The sequence below is a fragment of the Athene noctua genome, chromosome 1 (genome assembly GCF_965140245.1).
Source record: "Athene noctua chromosome 1, bAthNoc1.hap1.1, whole genome shotgun sequence".
Taxonomy (NCBI): domain Eukaryota; kingdom Metazoa; phylum Chordata; class Aves; order Strigiformes; family Strigidae; genus Athene; species Athene noctua.
In genome coordinates, this window is record NC_134037.1 from 9296692 (window position 1) to 9320878 (window position 24187).

General features: G+C 39.3%; 1 protein-coding gene across 3 annotated transcripts; it reads right to left on the reverse strand.

Annotated features, from left to right (window-relative positions):
- Positions 1-23: 23 nt before the first annotated feature.
- GCFC2 (GC-rich sequence DNA-binding factor 2) lies at positions 24-24187 on the reverse strand. 3 transcript variants are annotated; one of them, XM_074895538.1, is made up of 19 exons: positions 23909-24187; positions 23787-23830; positions 22959-23069; positions 20858-21019; positions 19982-20200; positions 18940-19025; positions 17304-17419; positions 15388-15574; positions 14084-14207; positions 12269-12347; positions 10962-11074; positions 10040-10239; positions 9458-9608; positions 9055-9176; positions 7745-7821; positions 6933-6999; positions 2048-2194; positions 1591-1715; positions 24-1268 (listed from the first exon to the last, which is right to left on the reverse strand). In XM_074895538.1, the coding sequence occupies exons 1-19, from the start codon at positions 24154-24156 to the stop codon at positions 1154-1156; spliced, it is 2493 nt and encodes an 830-aa protein (XP_074751639.1). In that variant the 5' UTR covers positions 24157-24187; the 3' UTR covers positions 24-1153. The 3 variants fall into 3 exon arrangements, 2 of the variants coding, with proteins under 2 accessions (XP_074751639.1, XP_074751638.1); XM_074895537.1 differs by having other exon boundaries at positions 9458-9611; positions 23793-24187; XR_012632794.1 differs by lacking the exon at positions 24-1268 and having other exon boundaries at positions 2048-2234; positions 9458-9611; positions 23793-24187.

Below are 24187 nucleotides of genomic sequence, written 5' to 3' on the forward strand. Positions count from 1 at the left end.
GTTAAAGAATTGAACTGTAGGAGTCTCATTAACACAGCAAAATACTTTATTTTCAAAATAAAATTATTTTTAAAGTCTTCTTTTGTCTGTAACACTGTTCAAAGCTATTTACAATTAAAATGTTACAAAAATATATTCTTAACTTAAAAAAAATAGAAAAGAAATCACAGGGATTAAGTTTGCAAGAATTAAATTCTAGTTCAGATTGTGGAGATAGTCACAAGTAAACATACAGCATCTGTGATGCACTACAGTTTCTACAATAAAGCATCCTTGTTCTATAAGTTTGTGTATTTGCAATAAAGTTATAAAACATTAGAAATCTAATAAGGGTATGATAAAATAAGGTTCAGTAGATCTTGCTGGGAAGGAAAAGGCAGACTTTCCTAGAGTCAGTTCCTAGAAAGCAACTGAAGTTGTTCTTGTGCTTCTCATCATCAAGATGTTCGTTATTAAAAGCCTGACCAAGTAGGATGGGTGACAACGCCAGCTCGGTGCACGTGAGTTCAGTCTGTATCACTTGGATACAAAACTCTAACACACATCAGACATTATCTTCACTGCGTGTTTGCTCTTTCCCAGACGTTCTCCTGTGCAGCTCTTACCTCACTGAACCCACATTTACCATCAGTAAACATCCATCAGACTCCTGGTCTGCACACCAGCTTCCCTTGTTTCTGTACCAGGGTCAAACCGCTGCAACACTATAAACTTTTTTTTTTCCACTATGGATGGCTTAACAATAACTCCACTAAAAAATCACTGTGGACCACAAGTTAAAAGAGTTCAGTGACTGCTGGGTCAGGGTGATATGTGGCAATTCATACTGAAAGTAGCTTGTAAAGTTGTCTAGTGGACAGCAGTAATAAACTTTACAGGCACCTTCTATCTTTCCAAGAACCCTTACAAAAAGGGTAAGACAATAAGGCACTGTCATACATTTTAGAGTGCCTGAACCAATCGCTTTTCCTGTGACATCCTTAACCTAGGAGCAGGTGGCAGTTAAAGACATTTGGAAAAAAAACCCTCAAGTATTTAATGGTAAAACAGCGATTACTACATCTTTGAGTAGGCAGGATTCACTAATTTCATATTAGAACTGGTTTAGTGTGAATAGCAGGCTTGTTTCAGTAATATGTCACTTCAAAAATGTCTATTTCCCAATCATTGGTTTAAGGTGTTCAAGTTTATACTCTTCAATGAAGTCTTCAACAATATGAAGAGCTTTGACTTTCACCAGCAGGAGAAGAACTTCTTTTGTTTCATCACTAAAAAAAAAAATACATAGCAGCACTTTTATGTACCGAAGTACACTTTATTAAGAAGTCATGTATCATTCTTTGGCCACCTGGCAACGGGTGATCTTGGCTACACTGATCACTAACAGCACCCAACATCTAATGCCTCAAACTATCCCATTAAACTAGAACTGCAGAAGCACTCCTTTACATTATGAACTCCATCTTTTGTTTTACGTACGTGACAAGAACACCCTTGAAAGTGTCAAATATGAAACTTAAGGAATTTAAGAAAGATTTAACAAAGTATTCAAGGAAGTGCTTGAACCCCAAGGAAAGCCTTATCTATTACCTGTGGTTATTCTTGTGTAGCGTACGGGCACATCGCAGCAAGTGCTGGCAGAAGTTCCGTAATTCGGGGAGAGTTGATCCACTTTTAAGATCTTGGAACCATCTTTCTGAGAAGCATGCAACCACCTGTTCACCAAAAAAATATTTGAAAAAAGTTTAAAAAAGTCTTTCAATATACCCAAGTCATATCACTTCTGGCTGGGACTTTTTGCAGGTTCAGTCATTATTAGCAGTGTGTTTTTTTCTTTGAAACCAAGATTGATTATCCCTACAAGTAGTTATTCCTAAGAAACCTACGGAGCAGTGTTTGCTGTAAAAGGCTCTTATGCAACAAAGTCATAAATTTATTTTTTTTTTTAATTTTAATTTTTTTAAATAGTCTATCTTCAGTTTCAACTCCTCTTCATGAAAAAACCTTTCAGCATACACCCTCTTCCAACATACATGTTATGTTTTACCTTGTTACACTTCTCTGTATGATCCGGCCCTGGTGGTGTGTTTAAGAGGATCAGAAGAAGGTAACGATTCAGCAGCTTGCTCAGTCCCAAATCACGGAGTGTATCTTCTTGTACAATCCCATCCCAAAGAAGAACATTGGAGAGCAGCTGCAGTAATGAAGAAACAGGGAATACATATACCTGGTGGCTGGAAGTGTACCAACACACACTATTAGAAGTTTTATGTAAGATAAAAATAATATTACATCCACTCAGTTTAAGTACTCAGACCCCAAGATTCACACTCTCCAAACTTATTGTCAGACAGCCACTAATAAGCTGTATATAGTAAATAAATAACCTTATCAAGTAAGATAATTAATTTCACTTGTGTGGTGGTGCAATTCCACCCCTCCCCTTGCTGGTGTGATTTCCCCACCTCTCCTGGGCCACACACCAACCCAGGCAGTACAGACTGCAAATGGCAGCAGATCAGAGCACTAAGGCCCCCCTCGATGAGCCTGGCTCCTGCTCTCCCTATCACTTGAGCACAGTAAGAACAGTCCATCACCTCCTGACAGCCTGGTACATCTGCACCTGCCACGTGGCCGAGGGAGGGTGATAACAGAACTGCACATCCATCAAGTGGTGGAAAACACCAGAATTACTTCATCACTCAAGCTGGGCTGGAGTGGAAAAGTACCTGACAAAAGTCAATTATCTTGGATGCTATAAACCACAACTCTCAGCGAGACCCTTTCAGCTCTCCTGGATCACAGTGGGCCTGTGACCAGCATCTCCCCTGAGCTGGGACACCTCTCAGGTATCAACTGCTCGAGGCACCATCCACCAACAGAGCCAACAGGAGGCCAGGGTGAAGTCAACCCCCTCATGACTCAATTATCACCTGTTGAGGAACGCCAATGCATTTTAAGTATTTATACTCAAGGAGGGAAATTGTGACTGTAGGCTAGTTTCTCTTTCACCCACCTCTCTACCTGTCTCTGTGTTTGGATATACACAATTATTTTCATGAGTGTGAGTACATACATCTTTCACTGGATCCAAATATTTCTGTCCATGTGTTTGTGTATCTTGTGTATGAATATACATATATATATGGATTTAGGACACCTTATAGTAAGTTAGTGTGAATCTTGTCACTTTTAAACCTGTAGTTAAGTTGCTATTTTAAATAACATTTTACTGAATTATTTTTGTAAATCCTTAAATTGGTTAACGATTGGTTTAATTGGTTAATGATTAAATTGTTAATAAATCGTGATTTGCTGCTAAATCATTACCATGTTAATATTTCCATCTGCAACAATAAACTGTCCCCCAATATGCAATTATATGAATTCCCAAGGCTGGGAAGAACATTTTGCCCTTCTAATAGGTTAACAATTTGCTAAGTCCCAAGTACAGAAGACAACTGTGCTTTACACAGAAGAGTTAGCAGCAAATCTGAAAGTGTGAAAAGAGGAAGAGTATTAAGACACTCCTCCTACAAGGCATAGGGACCAAAACCAAGTGACATCCAATTCTAAGCAAACCATTAGAGAATCCAAGACAGAAGTAGAAAAAGTTACTGCATCTGCTCAGGATACTACTACACGCAATCCCTCATAACACAATGAGATTGGTAGCCATGCAGCAGCACAAAGAGATCTCTTTGTAGTTGATATCAGTATTATTAGGTACTGAGAGTTTTCATCTGTTGCTCTTATCACTATAAATCCTTACAATTGTCCTTTTTAAGTCTGATGTGAGAACATGACTATTTTTTCCCTTAAATCAGAACAGTTAATTTTCAGGTAACTATTAACCTCAAGGTATTTTACCCTCACAGACACAGCCTGCTACCTCTGCAGTCACCACTCAAAAAGCACTCACAAAACCTCTTCACATTTCTCTGGAGTGTCTGATGGGACACTTCCATCACAACTAAACATACATCAAAGGAAAAGGAGTGCTTCCGCTGGCCAGCATTAACCAGGAAAGTACACGCACAGTAAACAAGAAGCATGTTTTGAGCTACACTGGACAAGTTAAGCAATAGCTGGGTACAAACACTGAACTGCCATCACCTGTACTTCTGCATTAGAAGAGCTCTGGCTCTCTTCATGTGAGAGACGAACTAAACAGCCTGAGAAAGCAAAAGTTGAGGCTGATCCAAGAAATGCCTCAAACACTCGCAAAACAAAACTATGAGTCACAGGGTGGACAGTGTGGAGGTCGAAGCTGATAAAGCTGCCTGAATAACACAAGATACAGCTGGAGGAGAGAGCCCTGTGGAGACAGGACAGCCCTGCTCTGGGGCACATGGGCAAATTTCAAGGGCCGTGTGTCCGATGAATGAACTTTGCTTCGTTACCCATGAAATGCATATTAAAGTTAACACCCCTCAATATGCTAACGAGGGCTAACAGGATCATACTAATTACATCATCCCATGAAACACCTTACCCCTCCCCGTACATGGGATACATAGGTATGTGGGTCAACCTAGGGGATGGACCCAAGGAAAGTGGGTATAAATCAAGGGGCAGGGGGAAAAAAGGGGGAGGCCTGGAGAGTGCAGTGAAGCGAAGACGACTGATGCCAGTGAAGACGACGGCCGCCTCCTGGAACCCTCACTGGCAGGATCAGCGCAGGAACCCAGACCGGTGATCTGTATTCCCCCATTCCCTCTATCACCCTCTTTTCCCATTAAGAAATGCAAGGCATATTGTATTGCTTGCCACAATTTGCTATATACTTAGCCAATTATCGTGTGTTCAGTTAGTACACTGTGGGTAGTTAATAAATGCTTGGACTTTGAGACTCGTCTCACTGCTGTCTGCTCCACTGGGGATTTGCAAATCTGAGTCACTAGTCTCCCTCATCTGAGAGGGACGTGACACTTCTCACCCAAGCCAATTAGTATTTTTCCGTACAATTTATGGGCATGGATTAGAGGCTATTTCTAATAAGCACTGTGAAGACAGCAACCGCTATTGAAAGACAGGGATTGACAGCACGAACAGAGGGCTGACCAACAGCAGCGGGTCTCAGCACCAGAGAGCAGGCTCAAGCACAGATGAGTAGGTCCCAAGAGTTTAACACAGATGAGCTGCAGTACTATCTACCCTGGGGTGACTGAATTCACACCTCCACTCCAAAAAATTTAAAAAGTGACAATTATCCAACAGATATACAGAGCGAGAGCACTTTAAACTTCTCTCCATTATCTCACTCCTCCCAAGATGACTCCTGTGACAGTGACGATAGAAATCAAAAGCTAAAAGGAGAAAACTTCGGTCTGCAGAGGAAAGCGCTCAGGTCTGACTTCCAGGAACACACACCTCACAGTCCTAGAAGGTGGGATCAGAACTGCAAGTCTGCCTTGGTTTTTACTAGATGTCCTAAACCCTAAGTATTAAGGTCCCCCTTGCTTTCTCTTCATCTGTCCATGACAGATTCCTGCAGAGAGCTGACCCCAGGAGCAGAGGTAGCAACTTTCGCCAAACAGACCTGAACACATCCAACTTTCCAGGTTTTTCAACAGAAAGGAAGCTCTGCATCATGACAACAGGAAGCCTATGCAGGGCTAGGCATCATGAATAGCAGGGCAACTGGAATACTGTCTGAGATTTTAATGGGGTTTTATGCATCTAAATCTCATCTTTGGTAAGAATCCAAATCTACTCAGAGTAAACACATCTTCAGTGGGAACTGAATCACAGACATTCAGAAATTCCCAACTCAGCACCCCAAAAGTAAAAACTATACTGATGTGCTTATATGAACACACAGTGATCATATTCTACAGTAAGGGTTCGCATAACTTAACGCCATGTCATAAGGCAAACAGCCATTTTCTGTGACTGAGCTGGCCACACATTAGCCCCTTTCCCCCCCATTATTAGGCCATGAAGGTCCTGTGCACCAAGGAGATGGAATCCAACAGATTTCTTCTTCCCCTCCCTGTCAGCCTCAAAATTCCTGGGCTCCAGGCTGCCTACTCCCCTTCTTACCAGCCTTAAAGGTCCCGGGCACCCAGCCAACCCAGTGGTGGTGATGACCTCATCACAGAACAGGGACACATAACAGCTCACAGAGCACTGTCTAAAACAATCAAGCAGTTAGGAACCTGCACCAGAACTGCTGCTGGACAGTGAGACCCATAAGCCCACCTGGTGGCCCCAGATACCTCCACCGTCCTCTGCTTCCTCTGAGGACTGAGTGACTCTCATTCTTTTATGTGTTTCTAGTCTAGATCATGACTGTCATATTACTGATGCTGTAAGCCAAATATTAAGATTTGGCTGGACCTGCAGAGAGTCCAGGTGATTGGGAACCATAAGCTAAGCTGTGCTATAAATTATGCTACACTACTTTTAAAATTGTGCCACACCTGATTCCAATTAAAAAATACTGTGCTACTCTGATCATAAAATGCTGTGCTGATCATAAAATTCTGCTAAAAAAAGCAGCTTAAATTGTACCTACAACTTAGTACTATCATCATTCTGCCCAGGATCCCCAATAGATCCTGTCTGTCCCCATGGTGGTGAGTGACAATGACTAACTAATATGATGTAAGGCCAACACGCCTGGCTGACCCTACTCAAGGCAAAAAAAAATGAACCAGCAGGAACAGATGGTCAGATCAAAGTCTCTTTCAGAAGATGTACCAGTTGGGTAAACAGAAATAAAGTGCTCATTTATAGTTCCTTCTTAAATCATCACATGCAGGCTGCACAGAGAACACATCCTTCACTGAGAAAAATGGTTATCCATCCTAATAAAAATGTATTAATCTCCTAGGAATCAGACTTGCCTGAGATGTATTTCCTGTCTGCCTGAAAAACATTTTCACTAAAATGAATTCCAAAGAAAAAAAACAGTTGTATTTTCTCACCTTAACAGCTGACCAAAACCGTCTCTCTTGAAATTTTGAACATAGCGATGACTTGTCTTCCACAGTGCTGCTCATGGAAAGAAGAAAAAGTTAAAAGAAGGATTTTTAATTTGTTTTTAAAAGAAGATAAACAGATAATTTATCTCTTAAGACACTGATGAATGTTAATTCTGGCATTCTTTCAGCAGCATCAGCCACAACCAGAATAAAGATCTAGGGAAACAGCTGTCAATTTGAACCCATTATAATACAACTACTACAAAACAACTACCAACTGGAAACACCTGTGTCTATATTTCATGGATTCAGATCAAAATAGCATTGCTTAGAACCAAACATCCTACATCAGCTTTAGCAAAGCTTCTCTCCTAGCTGTATCTTAACCCCACATCTCCCAGACTCCTACTTGCTCCCACCTTTGAAATAATCTTCAGTTACAAGCATCCACAGTAAAAGCCCTCAGCATATTTTAGGAATGACAGGAGGAATTGAGGGACACATACACATGACACTAGACCACCTAAACTAACACAGGGCCTCAGATATAAGTTGCTATGCTACAACCACCCTGTGGACCTCATATTAAAAAACTTTTTGATTACAAGAGTAGAAAAGCATTGTCAGTGGAGTTACTCTGATTAGAAAGAGTTCATAAACAGGAATAAGGTTTCATAACCTTTCCTATAATAAAACAGTAGAAGACAGACAGCTGTCAATGGATACCTACAGTACTTCATCTACATCTGTGGGGGAGGAGGGCAGAAGAATTAGAAAAAAAACAGAAGCTTAAAAGAGTCCCAGAGTCAGCTCACCTTTTAGGATATAGAGGAATAAAGACATCTTCCTCTATGGATTTCTTCATTCTTAGGACAACCATGTTGATCAAATCCTATGAAAAAAGAATTTATAATTAATATATCCTCACAAGAAAGACTTTATCTTCCATTTGTAACAACTTCAATGGTTGTTTTGTTCATCCAGAAGTGTAATATCTTAGAGGTAAATACAGTTGCCACTTGTATATAATACACACTGAGACCATGAATACATTAAAAACAGTAGATTTATCACAGCTGTAATTCTCTATAGGGTTAACCTAAAGGATTTTTTTAAGATGAAGTTATTTCCCTAAGTAAGGGCTTTTTTTTTTTTTTTTTTTTTGCATGTTAATTTGCAAGGCAGCAGGAAAACTGTATATATTAATGACAAAATGAGTTATGCACATAGGATCTCCATAAAAAGCCGTGAAATTCTAGGTTTAAAAAAAATCATCACCATAGCTAGGATAGTATGTGGTTTTAGGGATCATGCTTTTAGGTGTTATAGATTGCCACCTACCTTTCTTTTACAGCCTATTTATTTATTTATTTAAAGCTCTGGTTTGGTTTACTTACTATACAAACAGTATCACGGCTAATGTCAACTGTACCACTTCAAGTCATGGTTTCAAATCATCAACCTCTGGAAGGCTCAGTTGGAAGGCATACATATTTTCTTAAGAGTATTTCTTTTCCTACTCAGGGCCTAAACATCCAGCAATTTCACCAGTTCTATACTAGATAAACCTTCAGATTTACTTCAAAATAAAACTGGAATCAGGCTGAAGAAGGGCATGCTAGAGTGACTACACATATAAAAGTAATTATTAAAAGATTGCTAAGATTACAAAGTAGTATTTATCCTATGCAATTAATTAACCTTTGGGGATTTCTAAGTTTTAAAATTCTAGATCTACTTTATAAATAAGAATTTAGGAAGGTGAACACGAGAGCATTATTAGCATTTAAAGCTCAAATTTGAGACATAATTAAATGCAAATCTAAATTCTAACCATTGTTATTGTGAAATGAGATTACATCTATGATCAGATTCTTGATAGGTACAGACAGAATTTTTCTAGGAACAGGAGCTAGTTTCTGCCTCGAGAGTGTCCCATCTCCCTTAATCTTCATTAAGAGCAGCATCAGAGAGCTGGAAGTTTAACTTAAATGTTCTTAATATAAAGTGACAAAACAAACAACTAATCAGGACCAAACAACATCAGGACGATTTTCTAAGTGCCCATAGGAGCACACACAGTAGATTAAAGTTCTCCCTTCCCCAGCACCACAGGAGATTTTACCTCTTTTCCTCGACTGCATTCATTTTTGGAAAGGACTTGTTTTTCAAAGATGCGATTGCAAAGTTGTACAAGCTTCTTTGTCTGTGAAGTAGATAAAGGATCCCACACACTCTTTACAAATGCTGAAAAAAAAAAAAATAGGGATTTATTTCATTCACAATATGCAAGTATTTATCTGCTCTAGTTTCAAGGCATTACAATGTAACAGAAGTAACTATATAAAAAAGCAAACCCTCTCACAGTAATCTTAAAAAGAGGCTACTTTAGCCTCACTCTGTGGAACTAAGTAATCACTACATCTCAAAGCACCATTATGTAACTACCATTCTTTGATAGCTATCAGTTTTATTTAAGGTTTGACTGCCCAGCTGCAGTGAACATTTTCAAAACAATCTTACTATACCTGTGATTTTGGGAAGAATAGTTTTTTCAACCACTCTAGGCAAAACTTCTTGATCAGGATCATCATCCCTTTTTGACTCATGTATGTTTTTGGCACCACTGAATTCTTCTATAGCTCTGAACCAGGGCATCTCTTCCAGCTCCGTAAAATTCTCCTGGAAGATCATTCCTGTTAGTCGTTCAGCTGGTCAGGATTAAAAGAAAAGCTCCATCCAATGATACTACAATTTCCACTTAATTTGAGATCCACTCTCATCACTGAATGGGTCAAAACAGTGAATCAGGAAAACTAGATTTAAAGTTAGAATTTAAAGGATGGGATTGTTAAAGTGTCTTCAAAGAACTCTGAACAAGAATTCTTTTTACACAGGGTGTTGCAAAAGAGGCTGGAAGTAAGGGGAAAGGAAAAAGTGAAGAAGATTCCAACCACATTCTTCAACTTGAGACCAACACTGCATCCTTTTATGATTTCTAATGCACTGTGCAATGTATAGGAATTAAAAAAATTTCATTTTTCATATTAATATAATACAAAAACACACATATACTTTTTGAAGAAAACAAAGTCAGCTGATGCACCTACCTCAAGAGGATTCCAACTGATTAACTGAACTCTGATCAATGGATTTAATATCTTAGGCAGGCAGAAACTGATATAAGCATCACAGTAAGAGTCAGGAAACTTCTCTTTCCATTCCTGGAATTTCAACAGGATTTTTCTGATGTCACAAAAATCTGCATGTACATCTTCAAAGACTTTCCTACTATCCTCTAAAACGTTATCTATGGATAATATTCATTGGGAATAAAAAGAAACAATCACAGAACTTATTGAGGCATAAGCTGAAGAGTTCATTCATCTACAGCATATAAGAAATATATGATAATTGCGTTTGTCATTTATCTTTGACACACCTGACACTGAAACAGGCTTTAAAACCAGCTCCCTGGAAAACCCACTTTCAGAAAAAAAATACTGTCAGAAGACAAAAAAAGGCAAGTTTCTTCATGATCTGTTCCACAGATTTACACAGCCACTGTGTTTCAAACTTTATACCACAACGATAAAGCTTCAGACACAAAAACCCTTCTGCTGTTATCTGGAGAAAAGGTACTATGCCTTTCCCTGCTCCTCCTCATCTGTTCATTCAAGACAATTAAAACACCAAACTAACTTACTCTATCTTCAGAAAATAAACTGATTATAGAAAACACATTGTAGCATTGAACTGAGTACTAGCAGATCAGCTTTGACATAATCTAAAAGAGTTTATTTCTAGTTGAAACAGTCACGTGTAATGCTACCACCATATAACTCAAACCAAACTATACACCTATTCTTCCCAAGTCATTAGTCAGAACTCTCTGAATGCATTTCTCTTCTACAGTGTGTAATTAAGAATATGCAACTCAAAGTATTTCTTCCACCTTTCCTAAAACAAATAAATCATAAAACATATCAGAAAGATTTTGTTCTAGGACATCACAGTAAGACTGTCACCAACCTTTGTTCTTCTGGAACTCCTTCACCTCTGGCAGGCTCAGCTCATCGTCACTCGACATGCCTTCATGGTGATCAGCTTCTCCTGAACGCGCTCTCACTTGCCGTCTGCAAGTCCTGTATTTTGTAATGAGCTCAGATGAGTTATCTTCTCCCACGTAAGCAGAAGGAAGCTTAATGAAAAATTATCTGACTTCAAAAACTGTACTTAAAGTTGAAAGAGCAACAGCCTAAGGAACCACAGTGAGGAAGCAACAGTAATTATGTAACCATAGGACACAAACTGTGAAAGGAGGAGGGAACTTGGGAACTGACGTAAAAGAGTTTATAGCAATATCTCTGATCTCCCCTATGAACAATGTAATAACTTTTACTTCACCTCATTCCCATCAATGAGGTTAATTACCCAGCCCACCTGCAACACTGAACATCTAGCATAGCACTGGACACTGTCTCTGACAGTTTTAATGAACTACTGAGCCATCAGTCTTTGTCACCTTAGTACTGGATTACTTGTGCAACAACCCACAAAAACTGTGATAGCACCCAAGTGCCAGCTGGGCTCAAAAAGCTATTGCCATGACACCAAGAATCATAACAGGCTGCAAAATCAATAGCTTGCATCTCTGCCACAGGAAAATGATATACATATGAAAGAGAATCGCATAAATACTTTTATATGGTTATTTACATCAATTAGAGATTAACTGCTTCAAGTGGAAGTTCTTATTACACCATTTTTCATATATTAAAATTCCAAGGTTCTTGCCACTTCAAAGTACAGTTATGAGTTGAGGCACTAATGCAACTGTAAAACTTTCAAAGCTCCCAATTAAAAAAAAAAAAAAAATCAGTACCAATCTCTGAACACTATAATATCCAAAATGTAGTATGTCTGACCCACACTGATAACAGACTAGCGGTTAGATGTTGCTTTGCATCACTCACCAGCACCTCCCCAGCAGCCACAATACCACCTGGTTTTGCTATCTATACAATAATATAAAAATGTATCTGTATAAGGTCATAATATTATTAAAATAGGAGGGAAAAAGCTCCCCTTGTAGTTTTGCCTCACTTAAGACTTGCTAATTTAAAATAACATGATCTATTAGATTCAAATCAACACTAAGAGAATTACATCAGACAGGAAATACGTACCTGCTTTCCAAAACTTCAAGTATTTGGAAACAAACTATTTTTTATTCTCATTTAGTAACCCTACAGGTTTATATTCATCACTGCATAAATGACATCAGAGTCAGTACACTGGGCATTTATCAGTTAAGTGCACCTATATGTAATAGCTACCTTCGATGTTCACACACTTCCAGAAGCTGTGTCTTCTCATCACCTTCCAATCCACCATTAGCTGGCTTGTCATTCCCACCTGTCAGAAGACAGAAACAGCCAAAAATAAAGTAGTTGGATTCCTGGGTTTTTTTTTCAAACAAGAAAAACACAGATTCTCCTTCTCTTGTTCTTCATTTGGAAAATAACCAAAGAAAAATCAAACCTCCTGATCAAAACTCTTAATGATCTCCAGAGTAACGCACAGTAAATATTACTTGCTAACTGCATATAGTCAGATGTGGTGGTTCACTTATAGCAGTTGATGAAAAGGTGAGTTTGATGATATCCCAGTCGATGCCCACTGCTTCCTAGTCTTGGGCAAGGAACTTAAGAGCCTTCCTTCCACAACAAGTTCTTAGCGGTGTGAAAGGCAAGCATAGGGACCTACCTTCATCCTGTAGGTCAAAAATGAAAACATGTAATAAATTAGAGTGACTTCTGAGGTTTGGCTGAACATTATAATAGAAGTTAAATCCCTGATTTACACTATTCAAAATCATTGCACTTAGATTTCAAGACTAGTCAGCTCCTCACTGCCTCCCGTTATCTGAGTAGTCACTGACTGTCTGACCCCAATTACCCCTACATTGATTCCTCAGTCCAACACAGAGAAGTAGAAACTAGAGGTATTTTCCAGTTGAGCCATTCATTTGTAGCACTATTAGTGCTGGTATGTGCACAACATGCTAAAAAGGTGTACTACTCTTGAAATATTATCATGCGAGAAAAAAAACAGCCTTTCCACTATATTAAATACAACTAGGAACATAAAAAAAAGAATTGAAAGTGCTGTTTAAAACATGCAAATAGAGTCTCATTTGTAATGAGCTGGAAGTAAAATAATTTTAATGGCAACTATTATCATATCTAATAATACATTATTATTATTAAAATACTGTAATTATTATACCCTTTTCTTCTTAACATCTGCTGTCAGTCCGCTACACCATTTTACAAACTCACACAGGCTGCTGGCTTTCTCTAATCAGCACTTTATCCTGTGAAGTGAGAAGACTGAACCCATATGATTAGTAGTTACCAGAAACTGGTGCATCTGGCCTCCATCTGTTCCCAGCAGCTCCATGCATACTGCTCTTAGCTTTGCCTAAACAGTTTCAAACGGTTTGGTTTTGGAGCCTGGGTTTGTTTTAAACAGCAGCAGCTGAAGATTTACACAGCACACAAACAATACATTGGCGTGGAAAGAAAAAACGAGATGAGACAGTTGTAATGCTTTTTCCTACAGTGACAAGAAAAACCCCAACAAAACACAATTTTGTATTTGATAAAATCCTTAAACAAAGAGGCTGCATTCTGTCCTCCCCGTCACATGTCACCTCCTAGTCATAACGAAGATTTCAGATAACTCATGTAGCCTTACAGACACTCTCATGTAAGGCTGATTTTGCCATGTAAGAACACTGCTTTTTCATATATTTACAGAATCCTACATCAGCAAGCTTCCTCCAACTTAAGACCTACTAGAAAACCAACTACATTTTTAAATATTAATGGGAAATTGCTGACTTGAATAACTCAAAATTGACAAAGTATTTGGTCATGTTATGTTCAGTATTAAACCAAGTAAAACCAACATCATGGACGTTACTGAGGTGAGAATTTCAACTGACATACAGCAGAAAACAGCTACTGACATTAGAGGAAAGGAGATCACAGGTGAGCATAAAATACTTCACCAAAAAAAGTAAATGTCTATTTCTGCTCAAAGAGTGAATGTTTCAGTAAAAAAGTAGCTTTTAACTTCATACTAACCTATCAGACGCTGAATATAAGCAGATTCATTTTTCAGCTCATCTTGCCTTCGTTTCAACACAGACATGGATCGTTGCTGAAGAAGCACATGTACAGCCAATTCTACCTCATTAATGTATTTCAGCTGAAATATAGTAAACAGCAATCAGGTTTTCAAATAAAATGCAATGAGAATGAACAAAAAACAGTTTCCAGTTTTCAGTATTTGGTCAGAACCAAAGTATTATAGATTGAAAAGTACATCTGGAGTTGTTAGTTTTTGAGACTGTTGTGTAAGACTGAAAAACTGAAACTGAACACCAGTTGTTCATCATGGGATTACCCAAGGTTTCACACAAAATGGTTCAACAGGACACTACTGGTATATTTAGCTCTTGGTTTGCTTTCAAGCCATTAGCCACAGAAGTATTCATTAATTCTCTTTGAAGTTACATAAAGAGGGGTAATGGGTACAAGTTACTCTTGGGGAGATTCAAATTGGACACAAGAGGAAAATTTTTCACAATGAGAACAAGCAGCCACTGGAATAATGTCCCCAGGGAAGTGGTGGATTCCTCAACATCGGACACTTAAGATTCATCTGGACAGGGTGCTGGGCCATCTTGTCTAAACCATGGTTTTGCCAAGAAAGGTTGGACCAGATGGTCCTTGAGGCCCCTTCCAACCTGGTATTCTATGACTGATTCTCTGAATTACGATGCAATCAAGTGACATAAACTAGATTTCATAGCACTATCTGTAGTGGATAGCAGCAGTTTACTTCCACCAAGGCCAAACTTTAGGCAGCTCCTCCCCTTTTTTAAATACACAAAGTCTGCAGTTAAGAAACTGATGCAGCTGATGATGTAGACAAATTCTCATACAGCTCTAACTCAATCTCAACTCAAACCTAATGTGAAATCCTTACTACCTCTGTTACATCACCCTGAGTAAAAACATTTAGAGACATCCCAAAAGGGAAATTCAGCTCCACCTCTCATTCAACTTCACCACGCTCTAGTTACGAGACCTGCAGAAAACTCCCTCCAGTACCATTTTTTTTCATCCAACAGAATCTAGTGAGACCATAGTTTAAGTCAGTACATCTATACCAGCTTTATCATCACTTTAGGTCTGGGTGAGGGTTGATTTGTCTTCACTGTATTTTGTTTTTTGTTAAAAATAAATTCTATCAGAATAAATTCTATCAGAATTTTTAATGTAACTAAGTGGCTTCCCTCATCATTTCCAAACAAATAAACCCCTCATCTGTCATGACCAAATGCACCTTTGTTATCTAAAGAAAAAAAGGAAGAAATACATACTTTTTCATTCAAACAGTTTATCAGGTTTTCTACATATGTTTTCATGGCTCTGTAGAATTTGTAATTCAGAGCTGCATCAGAAGACTTCTCTAACTCCTGGACAGTCATTTTTGAACTTTCAATGTCTTCCATATATTTTTCATACTCCCTCTGGTGGGCACGGTGTACATCCTGTAATGATGTTATCCTAAAAAAAAGGGAAACACAGACAACTAAAACTATTGCCAAATTAGCAGTTGACACATTCCAAAACATTTTTCCCATTATAATCACATACAAAATCTTTGCCTGTGCTAACAGCATTTGCATTTGAGCAAATAAGTGTTAAAGCATTTATCCATGCCAACATTTGCACAAGTAGGGAATGTGGACAAGCATCATACTCTGGAGACTTACCTGTAACTTAAATGGTGCTAGTTTTGAAAGCATCACTGACATTTTACCTAGATCCTTCAATATACCACACTTCCCAAAAATATAAAAAGCCAAATTGTGTGATATCACGTTAAACGGATTCTACACAACATAATCTGGATAAAACTACAGCTCCTGTTAGTATGTCCATACTAGTTTAATTACTAGTCTAAGTTGCATGGATAGGAGCACCTATAAGCATTCCCCATGTGCTCACTACTAAATACAAACCAGCTGAGCACTCTCCTGCTCACAGGTGGTAAAGGTAAAACCCATGAACCTGGGTCTACAGCTGTCACAATCAGGTAAGTAGCATAGGAATATTCACATCTATTACAATTCTGCCTCTTCCTTTTTTTTTTTTCCTCCCTTCCCTCCTTACATATCCCAAGTGATTGCTCAGCTTGAGCAAGCCAATTAATAGAAACAAGAAATGGACTTATTTCACTTTCTTGAAGTAGAAAACATTTCTCAGTGAAAATAATTGAACTATAGTTCTCAACTGTGCTAGAAATTAAAAAAGCTATTTCAGCATTTAGCATGTTAACAGGTTCCTCCTCTCCTTGTTATTTGCCAGATAGATTTCCCACTCTTGATAGCTTTATTTTCATTTTAGTTCTTTGATGTATGTAAATTCCTACTTCATTTAACTCATTCCTTTCAGGCAATTATGGCAAGGAAAGCATGCAATTCTACCAAAAAAAAAAAAATATTTAGTCCAATTTAGAGGCAATCCTTCAAACAAGCAGGTCAATGATGGTCTGTACAAAGCAAAGCATACACAGAGAGAGTTCAGTCCAAGTCCATAGCACACATTTATGTTTCAGCTGTATAATGTTACTTGTCTAAACTTATCTGAACAGCTGCCTCTCAGTACTCTGAGAGATGACAGGAGATGGCTTACCTTCAGATGCCTGACCCCAGCTGTCCTCCTCGCACGCCCTCTTGGAGGTTCCCACTTTCACTCCAGTACACTTCAGCTGCCCATAAAACAGCTGCTGAACTGCTGAAAGTCACAGCCTGGCACACTACCGAAAAAAACCCCCAGGCAGGTTCTGGCGTGACTAAATAGGCTACAGAGAATTTATTGCTGCTTTAGGAAATAATGAGCTATTTTTGCAGCTGGTGTAAGAACCACCATAAGGCAGCTAGGATTGCCAGCTCCATCTGCCCTGGTTAAAGTTTTGCTTGCTAGGAAAACATAACACTGAACCAATACTGTCAAAAACTACCAGCAAGCATAAAAAGCTGCTGCCATTTACCTTCTAAACTTCTAGTTGACAAAACGCTCTTGAAAGAAGTGCAAATGCTCCCCTACAACAAAGCATTGCCAGGTAAAGCTAAAAATTTGTCATATTATACTGGACACCCTAACAGGCATATTACACATAACCCAAAAATCCTCCACTACTCTGGAAAAAGAGTAAGACTTCAAAGCTGTCATCTCTCATTCTGTGACAAAAACTCAGGACAAAAGTTAAGTTCATAAGAGCAGAATTTACCTTTCAGTCAGTCGCTTCTTCACAATTTCCAAGTTCATGGGTGGTAGAGAAACAGAGGGATCAAACTTTGGTTTAGCTGGTTGAGATTTATGCAGGGAAGCATCACCATAAGTTTCCTACAAGAATTTTAAGTGTTAATTTTTAATAGACCAGTTACACAAGTTTTCCTTCTCCAGCTCTACAGATCAAGAAGAGACATCATTCGAATCCACAAGGCATATGATATAAAGATGCATACTTCAATCATGAAATTAAGTACAGAAAGTGTTGCACAGAAAAGTACAACACAAAAGCAAAGAAAACTGAAAATATAAAAACCTGCCTATATATGTTGTATAAAAACATACAGTACATACAGATAAAAACAGCACAAGCTAATTCATAACTTAGGGTACACTTAAGTTGCTGTCTTGGTCTGAAATTAATAACTTTCAATAATGCATAATGCTTCTATACTGACAGCTGAGACTTCACTAGTATCAAGATTCTAAATATAAAATGTAGAAAAACTACAGCCAAGTAGTGATCCAATCTGATTTTACTCTTATCTTGCTTTTTAAAAACTATTTGGATATATTTATGATACATTATTTGCCATCTATTAGTAATTTAATATTCTGTTTTCTCATAGTAAACTTTTGATTTCCACACCCTAATATGAATGCTACTTTCTGACAAAGTCAGGGGCCAGAAAACAGATTTTTGACTCTGACAACTCTGCTTAACTGTAACTAAAAAAGGACTCCACTGAATTTTAGCTTATAAATTAAAAGACATTTTGCATTCTAAACCAGTAGAAGTTTGTATATTAAAATCTAGCCAAAACACAATCAGTTAAAGCAGTCAAGTCCATGACTAACAAGATCTACTACTAAAAATTGTTGCAGTTTCCTGAACAGTAGAGATGAACAGTTTTCTAGAAACAAGTATGAGGACCTAAGAACACAAATTATACTGGATTTGAAATTCAGCAGCAGAAAAATGTAACTTTCTCCCGGTGCTCTAACTACTCCCATTTTAAGAGGCAAAAATTTCTAAAATTTTCTATTCTGACATAAATGGTTATTCATATTTTCATAGTCTGATCCAGAGTTGGTGATACAAGACAAGACAAAACTTCCAGCTCAGCAGAAGATACACGGTTTATTTTTGTCAAATATTTGCCAGAAAAAAAAAAAAAAAAAAAAAACAGTTTCGCTGAACTGTGAAAAGAGCTCTCAGATTGTTACCCAACAGATATTTAGCATAACAAAAGAATAATTTTTGCTTTGCGACTTTTTCAACGTTTGTATTATTTGCATACTCTTGCTTTCAAGATCCTTTGCAGGGCAGCAAAAAAACACCACTCCAGGGTTCAGAATTTTGTTCTCTGCTTTTCACAGTCTGCCACCACATATGGGTACCTGCCTTTGAGGTAGACAACAATACCCTGTGGTTCTGAACAGCTAGACAGATAGTACAGATTTTCATTATCATCTTCCCATATTTCTAATCATCTTTTCACTGAAAGAATCAGTGTATAACTTCCTAAAAACCTCTCTAATGAGAGGGCAGGAAGGAGATATGACAGCACTCCAGAAACTCTCTTGCCTATGAGCAAAAAGCAACTTCCAGTGGTTAGGAAAGAACGTGTCACCTGAGAGAGTTTAATGGCTTTCTTTATTTGCTGTTCTTCCCACTTAATTTGTGCTTCATCTTCACTAGATTCATCACTCTCAGACACTGGAAGATAAAACAATCATAATTAGACTTAATAACATCCTTTATTTTTTCCTCCCATGTTCTCCCAGCCATTACTGGGAAGTGATAAATACAAAACACAGCAGATGAAAAACCCACAGATGAAGGACTTCCAAACTGAAAGGCAAGGAAGGCTTGGAAACAGCTAGTGGGATTTGTAGAATTCACACCAACATTAATTTCCCCAACATGCTGTTTCTCAGACAACTACTACTGCAGTACAAGGCGCACAAACACCTCATTTTTATGTCTCAAAGCTAAGCTGTGCATAATACTATAACACACGTATTATAAGCACGGAGTATGTGACTGACATTATACTCAGCAAACCCTTGAGTGTTCCAAAAATGTACACTCTACTATAGAGACAAATATATCTCATTATCACTAATGAGAACTGCAGAATCAGCTCATAGTTATGCATTCCTTACAATCCTTATTAAAATAAACCAGTGCTTCATAAACAAAACTATAAGCAGCTATAAGAAAATAAAAGCAATAGAAAAGCCAGATATGCTTTGCATGCAATAGGTTTCTTTACTTCTGAAAGGCGGGGTTGGGTTGGGGTTTTTTTTGCCTTTTTCAGGTAGAGTCATCACGTCAGTGCGGGTAGAGCACTTGACTGGACCAGAAGCAGGAAGCAGGACTTAGAGCAACTTTATTCACATTAAATGTGCCTCCTACAAGGTAATTTTTTTTCAGTCAACAAGGCCAAAAAGAATTTTTTTCATGTTTCTCAAAGTATCCTGCACCACGACATCAGTGAGACCTAAACCAGATTAACGTCCCAACCTCAAGTACCAGCTGTACAGTCTTTTGCCAAACCCCTGAGGAGCAAAGCCTTGCACTGCACTCACCCTTTACTGGACAAGTCCCACATTCTTCCAGACACCAGTGCAACAAAGCCACAGCCACTGGGAGAAAGAGCACAAACTCACCCATGTGTTCAGCCATTCTCTGCCTCAGAGTTCTCAGTTTGGGAACAAAATTGAGATTCTTCATATCAGACTCATCTTCACTCTCCAAGTCACTGCTTTCTCTTCTCCGAGAGCCCTGATGACTTTTTGAAACATCCAGAGGAAGATAATCAGCCTGTGTCCTGGCTAAGTGACGTTTCCTCCGAGCAGCCTCAATATGAGCTGCACTGGGGATATGACCTGCATTGATGAGAAAGAAAATCTAAGCAAAAGACTAAAAGCAACACACCGTAACGCTTCTGATGTCACCTAATATCAATAATCACCATAGTTCAGGACCACTGTACAATTCTGAATATAGGACACAAGCTATTTTTCTATTAAGCTTGATATGTTGAATAAAAGGAGATGGAAAAGCATCCTTAAAATTGGCTCTCAGTCCAAAAACAAAGCTCAGACTTTTTCTTTTAAATAAATTGCTGTGTGCCTGTCTTGTCTTTTCATCTCCCAAAAAGATGAGGATTACTAAACTTAGTGAGTTTACAAAGGAATCCAATGTTTACCAATCAGCATAAATGAGGTTATATTTTAATTCCATGAAGGAAATTGTGCATTGTTAAACAGGAATTTTTTTGCTGCCTTTCTTCTGAAACCAATGGTCATAATTTCTGATCCATTTCCAAAATTACCACAGAAATACAACAAACATCCGCAACAAAAATACTGGGAAACTGACACTATTCTTCTGAAAGAAAGGGTAGCCCTGATACAAGATGCCTACACCTCACATGATTTAAACTGAATGGGATCCACCTCACCTGTCTTAAACTAACGTGAAACAAAACAATGCTGTAAAATAACTTCCTTTAAAAAAAACATACACTCCAGGAAACTAACCTGGTGATAAATCCTTCCCCCTCTGTAGAGACCTGGATTCATTTTCAGACTCTGAGCTCCTGTAGTCCTCACTTAGTGAAGAGTAACTTTCATCCCCCTTCTCCTCTGCGCCTTCACGAGCACCTTTGCTGTTGCCAGTTCTAGGCTCCAACTGACTGATATCTGGTTTAGGGGAAAAAGTAATAAGCTTTGTGATTTCAGTTTCAGCTGCTGGAAGCTGATGTGCCATAACTGGTTACCAGTAACTATTTGCACCTTGCTGCAGCAAAGACTGGTTGCTTATCTATCTCCACTTATCATCAAAACATGTCAAGTTTTCCAACACCCCAAGACAGTAATTTACAAGCCAGTTCTTGTCTTGAATCAAAGCATCTGTGACAGCCCTGAACTACTATGTCCTTCCGAGACAGAGCACATTTACATGCACAAAAGCAATGATACAAGCTCCCAGATGACAACCGATTAATATCCTGACAGTTCACAGCATGTTTGGATTCATCAACCTTAACTTTATAATCTCTATTTAGGAAGAGCGTTAATTTTTTTTAAGCATTAGCAATGAGGGAGTTCTTATTTAAACTATAAAGGTTTAGATATGTCTGTCTGGTCTCCAATTACCTTCTAATTCTTTTAAAACATTGATTTATCTTCATCTGCCACTACATCTTCAGTAAATCATCAGATTACTGAATATGGCACTTTTTATAAAAAGTATGAGGTATACTTTTATAAGAAGTCACTAAGAAAATTTACCATCTCATCTGAATCACAAAGGTAATTATTTCTCAAAATAATTTACTTTTATCTAACAGTAGCAATTAGGGTATTATCTGTGAATTGACAGAGGTGTCAAAAGAGGAATAGAAGAAAAGAGAACTTCTAGACAAAGTTGTTTGTAAAACACACAAACCCCAGATATCTCAATAGGAAGATTACTATAGTTGAATGAGACTGGAATACCACCAGACCAATCAAGGCTATTGACTGTATTAGATTAAAATATTCAAATACTGTAATAGCACAGTTTAACAACACAAAGTTAATATAAAGTTTTATCCAAAAAATCCTACTAATGTCACGTTTGCTCTCAATGCAAGTACTCAGGATCAAACTACAATCCGACAGCACGTCATGGTTTAAACCCAGCCGGCAGCCAAACATCACGCAGCCACCAACTCACCTTCCCACACACCCAGGGAATGGGGGACAGTCAGAGATTTGAAGGTAAGGAGACTCGTAGGTTGAGATAAAAGCAATTTAAGAATCAAAATAAAATAGAATTAAAATAATAATGATAACAGTAACAACAGAAAATGCAAACAGGCAATGCACAATGTGATTGCTCACCACACGCTGACTGGTGCCCAGCCTGCTCCTTGTTAGTAATCCCTGAGAAGAGAGAATCCTGAAACCACCAGCCCAAAAACCCAAGTGGAGCTTCCCGATCAACCTTTATCTACATACTGCGCATGAAGTTAGGTGATACAGAATATCCCATTGACCAGTTCGGGTCCGTTGTTTCTGCTATGTACCCCCCACCAGCTTCCTGCATACCTGCTCGCAGGCAGGACATGAGAAGTTTGGAAATCCCTGATTCCTTAGCAACAACTAAAAACATCAGTATGTTATCAACTTTCTTCTCATATCAAATCCCATACTGAATCCAAAACACAGCATTATTCTAGCTAATAAGAATGAAGAAAAAAAACCAAAACAATTGGCTCTATCCTAGCCAAAATTAGGACACAGCAATAAGCAGTGGATATTTGCCCCACTGTTCAAAAGATATGATGCTGAGGTATATATTTATCAGAAGTTTGTTAACTCTGATTCACTACAGGGGTTCTGCACACCCAGGTCTTCTCAAGAACAGCCTCCAAGTTCTGATACTGTTTTACCGAGGTCATATGGAAAACAATTTGAGCACGAATAGTTTTAAACTATAAACCTATAAAGTAACATTATAAGGATAATCCCAAGTTCAATTAACAAGTAAAAAGCATCAAATAGCAGCTTTTGTACATCACTCTTCACTTACCAATCTCATAATATATTTTCATATAAGTATTCCATAAAATATTTCACTGAAAAATGTTCTTACTTTTGCTGTCTTCAATTTCTGTCTGTGCAGGCTGTAGGCTTTCCTTCTTTTGAATGCTAAAGGTCACTTCGTTGAAGGATGGTTTTTTAACTTTGAAAAATTCTTCATCACCTATCCAGACAAAACAAAATTATTCTGAGTAACGTTAACAGAGAGAGCAGCATACGTGAATATGTCTTACATAAAAAGCACATATAATCTCTATGTGTGCACAGCATGGGTTTAAGTTCTGGCTGCATTAAGTCTAACTAGTTCTACAGCTTTAACACTCAAGATCCACCACCTCTCCATTTAAAACTGAGCAGCTCAGCCTCCTCAACACAGCAACGCTATGCTGTTGAACTGCAGTTCTCAGCAGTCTGTGTCCATCACAAAGTGACTGTGTGAGCTGCCCTGGCCTGTCTTGTGTCATCAGCCACAAAAGAAACAGCCCAGAAGAGTTCATTCAACATTTAAGTTCCAGTTATTTAAGCTTGTTCATCGTTAACTAGTTTAGGCATAGAATCACATACTATCTACCTGTTTTCTCTGCTCTAAGCTTTCAAAAGCTCCCCAACCAAAAGCACACGGACACGTGTCACCTTCAAAGCGTGTTTGTACGCAGTTCAGTTACAAACCCTCACAACAGCCCCATCCATAATCGAGTTCTCCTATTCTGGGTCACAAAGAGGTACCAAGGCTCCCCGGGTCACCAGCACGGGGCTCAGGCAGGCAGGAACTGTACGCGGGTGCGGAGGAGCGGCCCGTTCACTCAAGCTCCCAGCCTGGTTGCTCCTCCCGAGCCTGCGCCGCCGGCGTGTGGGGGCCGGCTGCCACCCGCCCCCGAGCCCTCACCTTCCCGCTCCTCCTCACTGCCGAAGCTCAGCAGCACCTTCCCGCCCCGCGCCGGCCCGGTTCCGGCGAGGCGCGGCCCTCGGCCCGCAGCCGCCTTTCCACTCCCCTCCCGGCCCCCGGGGCCGCCCGCCGGCTCCTCTGGGGACAGCGGCGCCTCCGCTGCGGCGGCCCCGGCCCCTTCGGGGGACGCAGCGACGCTGCCGGGGTCTCCCTCGCCCTCCTCAGGCTCCGATTCCCGCTCGGAGCCGGGACCGGGGGCCGGTGGCGGGGGGGCGGCGACCGGCTCCGGCTCCTCATCGCTGCTGCTGCCGCCGGAGGCCGCGCGGCGCCGGCCGCGGAAGTTGCGCGGGGGGCGCCGGAACATTGCGAACGGCCGCGGGGCGCCGCGCGCAGCG